The sequence below is a fragment of the Callorhinus ursinus genome, unplaced genomic scaffold (assembly GCF_003265705.2).
Source record: "Callorhinus ursinus isolate GAN/ISIS: 27379988/994484 unplaced genomic scaffold, GSC_fseal_2.0 scaffold52, whole genome shotgun sequence".
Taxonomy (NCBI): Eukaryota; Metazoa; Chordata; class Mammalia; order Carnivora; family Otariidae; genus Callorhinus; species Callorhinus ursinus.
Genome location: NW_027397114.1, coordinates 7,236,220 through 7,244,404, shown reverse-complemented (window position 1 = coordinate 7,244,404; position 8,185 = coordinate 7,236,220). Strand labels below are relative to the sequence as shown.

The 8,185-nt window shown below is 55.1% G+C and overlaps 1 protein-coding gene across 1 annotated transcript in view; it reads left to right on the top strand.

Moving 5' to 3' along the window:
- Positions 1-1,744: 1,744 nt before the first annotated feature.
- TBX21 (T-box transcription factor 21) overlaps positions 1,745-8,185 on the top strand; it is a 10,742-nt gene continuing 4,301 nt past the window's right edge. The window contains exon 1 of the mRNA XM_025859395.2: positions 1,745-2,289. Coding sequence (XP_025715180.1) covers positions 1,799-2,289 — 491 coding nt within the window. The 5' untranslated portion in view covers positions 1,745-1,798. The remainder of the gene's footprint in view (positions 2,290-8,185) is intronic.

Below are 8,185 nucleotides of genomic sequence, written 5' to 3'. Positions count from 1 at the left end.
GCTCTAGTTGGGAGCAGAGAGTCCCCATGGACCCCTAAGGGTGAAGCTCTGTTGGGCTGGGACAGAGATGGGAGATGGGGCCAGCCCCCAGGGGAGAAGGGAGGAGGTCTGGGAGGGTACTTGAGAGGAGAGGTTAACCTTTAACAAGATGAAAATGTGAAAGTATTTTTCAAAACACTCTTAAAAATGTAAATCTTTATCTATATATTGACATGTAAAAAATTCCATGACACCTTGTTGAGTGAAAAAAAATACACATTACAAAGCAGCACGTGTGGTGTTTATATAAAATTGTGTGTGAGTGTGTGTGTGCGCGCGCGCGTGCACACAGAAGACAGAAAGGCTGTGTTCAGGGAGTGATGTCTGCAGGGGTATTCACCAAAATGTTAATCCTGTTTGCCTCTGGGAGGTGGAATTTGGGGTGGTTTATACAGTCCCATTTTTACTTTTACTGCTTAAATTTTTTATGAGTATGTTTTATCTTTGTATGAAGGAAAACTTCCAGATACTATTTTCAGCTGGGGAGGGGGATTGTTTTCATCATAGGAAGACTCTGTGTTAGTTAACAGAAAAGGAAAATAGAGGAAGAAAAGCTCTGGTCTGGTCGTCCTCTCACTCAGGCAGCCCCCCGGAACGAGTGGGTGTCCTTCCTGTCCCCCGGCTCTGAATCAGCTCAGGGCAGCTTTCCCCGCAGGGGTAAGCCCTGCACATGTCCACCCTCTCAGGTGAGGTGCCCAGCCCCTCGGAAAAGTGCAACAGCGTGTTTCCCCCATTCTACAGATGAGGCACGTAAGGCTGACTTCTAGGCAAGGGAAGTGGCTTGTCCAGGTCACACGTACCTGAGTGACAGGCAGAGCCAGTGCCAAGACTGAGCAGCTGCATGTCAGTGCTGCTTCCAGAGCCTTGGCTGCCCCCGCCCGCCCAGGGCCAGGCAAATCTGCAGCTGCAGCGATGCAGTCCCCTTCAGGGATCTCTGCCCGCTGCCCACCCGCTGCCCGGTCGGCCTTGGGGGAACGAGATGCCTAGGACACAGCCCACCTGGGTCTCTGGCCTGGAGGAAGAACACAAACACTTCAGGCAAAGCCGTTTAGCACAGAGCCTGGGTGCACGGTGGGCATCAGTGGATCTGCTGAATGTTCGAGGCCTAAGCAGCTTGGACTGAGTGCAGACCCTGTTAGTTGCTCCGAGCCGCGAGTGCTGCCAGAAGGCCCTGTGAGTCCCATCCGGGCCATCGCCATCACCGAAGGCTTCCTGTAGGAGGGGACCTTTGAGCTGAGCCTGGAAGGATGGGTGGACTTTCCACGAGGGTCCAGAGGAGAGAAAAGGGCTGGCGTCTCAGGTGGACGGTGGACTCTTCCAGAAGGCAAGTCTTTAAGCGCGAACTTCGCGGCGCGCGCGGGCCCCGCCACACACCGCGGGGGCCTCCGGTCCTCGGCGGCGACTGCATAGAATTTGCCGAGTATTAGCCACGAGGGGGCGGGGTGAGGCGGGGCGGCGCCGAGGTGGTGGGGTGGGGGGAGCCCGGAGTGCTTCATAAAGCCACAGCAAAGGCGCCGCGACGCTAGTGACAGCGGCCCGCTGGAGAGGGAGCCCGGCAGCTGCCGCGCGCCCGCCAAACGCGGGCGCAGGACCCAGGCGTCCGAGGCCGGGCTCCGGTGGGGGCCCCCCATCCCCCCACCCGCGTCCCCCCACCCCCGGGGCCCCGCCCCTCGCGACCCCCGCACCTGCCTCCCGCCCTCCCCCCGCGCGGAGAGGGGCCGGTCCCCGACGGCTGCGGGAAGGTGCCAGCCCGCCCCGGATGGGCATCTTGGCGCGGAGCTGCGGAGACATGCTGACGGGCACCGAGCCGATGCCGGCGAGCGACGAGGGCCGGGCGCCTGGCGTCGACCCGCAGAACCGCTACTTCTACCCGGAGCCCGGCGCCCAGGACGCGGCCGACCGTCGCGGGGGCGCCAGCCTGGGGGCGCCCTACGCCGGGGGCGCCCTGGTGCCCACTCCCCCGGGCCGCTTCCTCGGAGCCTACGCCTACCCGCCCCGGCCCCAGGCCGCCGGCTTCCCCGGGGTGGGCGAGCCCTTCCCACCGACGGCGAGCGCCGAGGGCTACCAGCCTGGGGACGGCTACGCGGCCCCGGACCCGCGCTCGGGACTCTACCCCGGGCCGCGGGACGACTACGGGCTGCCGGCGGGGCTGGAGGTGTCCGGGAAGCTGAGAGTCGCGCTCAACAACCACCTGTTGTGGTCCAAGTTTAATCAGCACCAGACGGAGATGATCATCACCAAGCAGGGACGGTGAGTGAGACGCGCGCCCCGGGAGGCGAGCGGGTGGGAGCCTCGGACCCGCCCGCCCGGAACAAGGACGTGGTTTTTTTCTTCTGTCTAGACGCTGCTCGAGTCTCAGCGTCCCTCAGTAGTTTGGCTTTGGTTCTGGGGGGAGTGGGGAGGGAGTTGTAGTGAGAATAGGAAAGTTCTGGGGGTTGTTTTCTCCCGGGACATTACACCAGCAGGCAGAACTCAGAAGGGAGATGGAGGAGAGTGGGTGCAATGAGAAGTTATCGTGGTTTAGGGGGAGGGTACCTATGGTTTCACCCAGGATTGGGGTTTGCCCTTGCCCCACTTTCTACCTCAGTGGGGGTCTCAGTGGGCAGAGAGGGACTGTGTTTTGGATTTGATAGGGCAGGACCCCCTCTTAGCCCCTATGTGTAGGGAAATGGAGGAGAGGGCAGGGTCTTGGTGCGGTGGACAATAACCCAGCGCAACCCGCCCCCCACCTCTCCTACCCCCACCCTCCCACCGCCCACCTCTCCTAGTCTTTTTGCGGCTGTTGTGCACAGGTCAGTTTTGGGAGGTGGGTAAGCCTGGGATTTGGTGACATGGAGAAGCAGTGGCCAAGTTTCCTTTCCGGTAGTACTTCGAGATCATATGTCTGGTGTGAGCGTGTTTTGGGGGGGGTAAAGTGTGTGGGGGCGCAGATCCCGTCCAGGCACAGGCCCTGCCGGAGAGCACACATGCCCATGGGCCTGAGCAGGTGAAGCTAAGCTATGGGTCCCAGAGGGCAGTCAGTGCCACTCGGCTGCCTCCCAGGTCTGTCCCCTGAAAGTGTGCCTCCTCCCTGGCCAGAAACTTTCCAGTGTAGGATCCAGCCTGGGGAACCCATGGCTCCATAGCTCAGGGTCCCTTGAGCCCAGTGCATGTGGGGTAGGGTTTGGGGCCAAGGGTGCTGCTTCCGGAGACAGCCTCCTGCGTGGGGAAAGGAAGAGAAACTTGCCACTGGTATTTGTTTAGTAAGCAATGCTGAGTGGGCCCTGCCTGGGTCTGGCATGTGAGAGTGTGCACCCATCCTTCCCTGTGGGGGCCTGCTCAGGCTGGGGACCTGGAAGGACCGCTGTGGGGTGGGGGGAGCTGTGTCATCAGCACAGCCGGGAGGTGTCAAAGGGCAGATACCCAGTGTGGGGCTTGAGGAGGGAGAGGGGAGAGGCCATGCCAGCCCCGGGGGGGGTGGCATTCAATCTAGGCATTGCTAGGACATTCTTCCTTTCCAGTGATTTCTGTGGGGTAGCCTGGGATTGAGGAATCTGTCCACCGACTACAAATAGCTTCAAGTTGCTGAGCTGTTCCTCTTTCTCTAGGATGAACTCAGGAAAGTTGGCATTTTCTTTTAAGGTGTGGCATTTATCCCCTAAGCTTTCTGAGAATTCCTCTTCTGCGTCCCCCAACCCCAGCCACCTCTGAGTGCTCCCAGGCACAGCCCAGGCTTCTAGTCCTATCAAGTCTGAATTGGAGGGGACCCAGAAGATCCTATCCAGGCCCCTTCCTGCACAGACAGGGAAATGGGCTCAGAGACAGGAAGAGACTCTTCTGAGCTTACACAGCCCACCTGTCGCTGGCAGAACGGGCACCCGAACCCAGACGGTATCTGCCTGGGTTTCTTTCTCCAGCCGGTCACGGCCAGGAGTAAAAACAGCCACCTACACCGTCCAAAGGCCTTGCTGTGCTCAGAGTGCTTTCACTTCCATTCTTTTACTGTGTGCTACGCAAGCCAAGAGGTCTCCCCAGTCACAGCTAAGGGCACTGAGGCGCAGGGATGGCTGGTGACTTGCACTCGGTCACACAGCAGACCTGAGCGCAGGCCTCTACTCTTGGGTGCTCAGGAAGCCCTCCCACCCTGGAGCCCGGCCCAGGTCTCCCTGCCACCTGCTGCCAGGCCCCTGCCCTTCCAGTCTTGAGGGGTGGGGTGGACAGAGCATTGGCCAGCACTTTGGGGCTCCGCGGGGTGCGGGGCTGGTTGTGGGCTGCCTGCAGCCTGGGTAGAGGGGTGTCTCACGGGGATGCATCTCTGTGAGGTCGCTGTCACTACCCCTGTGGCTTCCTTCTTTCCTTTATGTTCTTGCTGAATAATTCTCTATTGACAAGTCTTGTTGTTTCCCTTTTAGAACAATAAACCTACTTTCCTTTATTAGGAAAAATTCCAATATATACAAAAGTACAGGAAAAACCTCCACCTACCATCACCCAATTTCAACAGTTGTTATCACGGGTCCAATCTTGTTTCTTCTCTATCCTCACTCACCCCGCTTCCGCCTCCCACCCCCTAGTCTGCAATTATATTAGTGATGGTGTTAAGTATTTAGTAAGTAAATCCTAGCCACTATAGTCTTTCATCCTTAAAATTTCTCTATGCACGTCTAAAAATGGCTTTTTAAAAATTTATTTATTTATTTATTTATTTATTTATTTATTTATTGGGGGGTGGGGGAAAGAGAGAATCCTAAGCAGGCTCCACACACAGCACAGAGCTGGACGCGGGACTCGATCTCATGACTCTGAGATCATGACCTGAGCCGAAATCAAGAGTTGGATGCTCAACTGCCTGAGCCACCCCGGCGCCCCCAAAAATGGCTTTTTAAAAGTAAACACAATACCATTAACAAACCCGAGAAGAAATTCATAAATATCATCAAATTTCCCTATCATTTCATAATTGCATGTGCGTGTGTGTGTGTGTGTGTGTGTGTGTGTGTTTTAATCCCGCTTTCTATCCATGCGGAGGGACTGCTTCTCGGACACCGTGGGGTCCCTGTTGGAAGGGGGCAGTGGCCCCTCACCATTTTCTTGGATGCCTCCCCTTGAATCAGACCTCGGGGGCTCCATGGTGGGGTGGTGGGGACAGGGAACACGTTGCCCCCGATTCAGTCCCACCAGCCCGCATCACCCTGGTGCTGAGCTTGGGCTCCAGTGATCTGGGAACTTGGCGGCCATTTCCTTCCGCTACTGGCTTCTGAAGAGCAAGGCTTGGGTTCAGAGAACAGCACCCTTTCTCTCCTGTGTGGAGGGCTGGCCTGTCCCTCCGGGGGCTCCAGTGACCTACCAGTCACCACCACATCACCCACGGCCTTCTTCCTTTTTGAAAAATTCTTCCAGTCCAGGCCTACCCACAGTCCCACGGCCTTTTGCCTTGGGCTGACTCACTCCCTCCCAGATCCTTCCTCTCCCACCCACCCTAGACCCATCCCTCAGTATGGACCAGTGACACAGTCACTCTCTCCTCCATGGGCAGCAATGGGTGGGGCGTGGGGAGTGGGTGGCAATTCCCAGCACCAGAGACTGACCCCAGGGCAGTGAGATAAAATGTGGGACTGGCCAACTGAAAAGGTTGGAGCTCAAACTGGTGCGTTTGTTGAGATTCGGGGTGCCCACCCAGGACTTGTGCTGTGTTTCTGTGTGGCAGTGTGTGTGTATTGTGTATGTGTTGGTGTGCGTAGAATAGTTGATGGTAGACATTCTCAGTAGAGGAAGAGAGAGGCGGGTGTCTGTGTGTGTGGGTGTGTGGGTGTGCATTCATTGCTGGCAATCCCCACTTTTCTGGGTGTGATTAGTTGATTATTATAATTAAGGTAACTTTGGGTAGCTCTGTTGTTAAGTAGCTCAATTTGCATTTGTGTGTGTGTGTGTGTGTGTGTGTGTGTGTGTGTGTGTGTGTGTGTGAATTTAACAGTGGAGAAAACAATTTCATTGCCTCCCGATCCTAGATCACTGGCCTCACAGCCATTGTGGACTTCCCTACAATCTCAATTCCGAGAACTTCTTAGATCTTTAAAATAATTTTCTTTTTTGGGGAGGGGGCTTTAATTTGGACTCACTGGCTTCATTTATCTCCGGGCAGGTGAAAACAGCTTTACTTTCCGTTGGCCCATTTGCTAGCGGCTGTCCGATTTCCACTAAGTTGTGTCTGAGGTTGGTGGGAGGAGGAGATCCTTTGATGCCTGAGCGCAGTTTACATTTCGATGGGTCCAAGGCACTGCTGGAGTATCCTCCTAAAAGGTGCAGGTAATTTACATCCTCACAAATAGTGTGTGAGGACCCATTTTCTCACAGACTCATCAGCATTAGAGATCAATTTTAAAACATCCTGCCAACACGACTGATCAAAAACGACCTCCTTGTAATTTGTACGTCATGATGGTGAGTTAGAGCTTATCAGAGGTGTTCAGGATGGCGGGGAAGCGGGGGGGGGGGGGGGGGGGGGGGGGGGGGAGTGGTTAGAATGACCCTGCGAATCATTTCAAGATGGACTAGTCCTGAGCGGCAGCGGAGGAATTTAGAATCTTGGGCCCTGTCCTCTGAGGGCAGAATGGTGAGTGGTCTTTTTAGAGAGTGCTTAGGTTGGCACCAGACCCTGTTCCTTCCCAGCAAAGTGTCATGTAAATCAGGGGCTATTTTGGGATTCCAGCTGGTGGTGGTTCTAGACGTTTAGGGTGAAATGAGACCTCCCTCCTGGTCCCCCTCCCCCCCCCTTCTGGCATCTCCTTCATTCCCGTCCAGCAGAGATAAGCAGGGTAGAGAGATGGACACACAGCATGGGAGACCCCGACTCTGCTCTCTCACCAAGGAGCCGTCAGCGCGGCTCTCTGATCCTCAGTTCCCTCAGGTATAGAATTGGAAATAACATTTTACATTTCAGGTAAACTGGTTGCTGCTAAGCAGAGGCACAAAGAATATATTCTTTCCCTTCCTTTAGCCCTACAAGTTTGGATAAGAACTGGTTATGATACAGAAAATGTGGGCAACCCAACCACTGTCATACAATGAGCTGGTGGCAGAGATGTGTTGAAAAGATTGTCTCAGGGGCCCCTGGGTGGCTCAGTCGGTGAGCGTCTGCCTTCGGCTCAGGTCATAATCCCAGGGTCCTGGGATCGAGCCCCACATCGGGCTCCCTGCTCGGCGGGAAGCCTGCTTCTCCCTCTCCCACTCCCCCTGCTTGTGTTCCCTCTCTCGCTGTATCTCTCTCTGTCAAATAAATAAATACAATCTTAAAAAAAAATAAAGAAAAAATGGTCTCAGCCTTAATTGTTCAAGGTCTCATCCCTAACCTTTGATTTCTCAAGTCAACTGGCCTGCTGAGCCTCTGGGACCTGGAGGCTGGAGCTAGAGCTCTGGGCTCTTGCTTGGGGTCCTTCCACGGGGCCAGCTGGCTTTGATCGCACTGGGCCTGCGAAAGGGTGGGGTGGAAGAGGGACCGGATGAGCTGAGTTTCACATCTTTCAAACTTCTTCACAGCTCTCAGAGGAAAAATGGATAGGAGTAATGGTCTCCATTTACGGGTGAAGAAACTGAGGTTTGGTTTGGGAATTAACTTACTCCAGGGGATGGGGCCAGTAAGTCTTTTTTTTTTTTTTTCTCAGCATAAGAGAGTCTGGAGAAGACAGGAATGTGGGGAGACCTTCCCAAGGTTATTAAGGGTGTTACTCTGGGATATTCTGGGGACTAGGGTGCACCCAAAAGTGTTCCCAGGCCTCTAGAACTCTCCCTCCTCCAGGTTTTCTGACTCATGGACTGGAGTCTTTCTTCCCATCGGCATGACTTCTCGTAGGAGGAGGGGAGAGGTATGTGGGAATGCAAAGTTGTTCTGATGAGGGTCTGATTCTGCCATCCTGCAAATTCTGCTCTTCCTGCTTGGGTTGGAAAAGAAAATTTAAGCCACTGGAATTGGTGATGGGACTGGTGCTGGTAGACGGAGTGGTTGTAAGTAGTGGCAGTAATGGTGGAGGGGACCATTGCAGTGATGGTGATAATGGAGGTAATGGTTTGGTGGTGGGGGCAGTGATGGTGGAGGTGTGGTTGTAGTGATGGTGGTGATGAGAGTGTTGGTGGAGGTGGTGGTTGTAGTGATGGTAGTGATGGGGGTGTT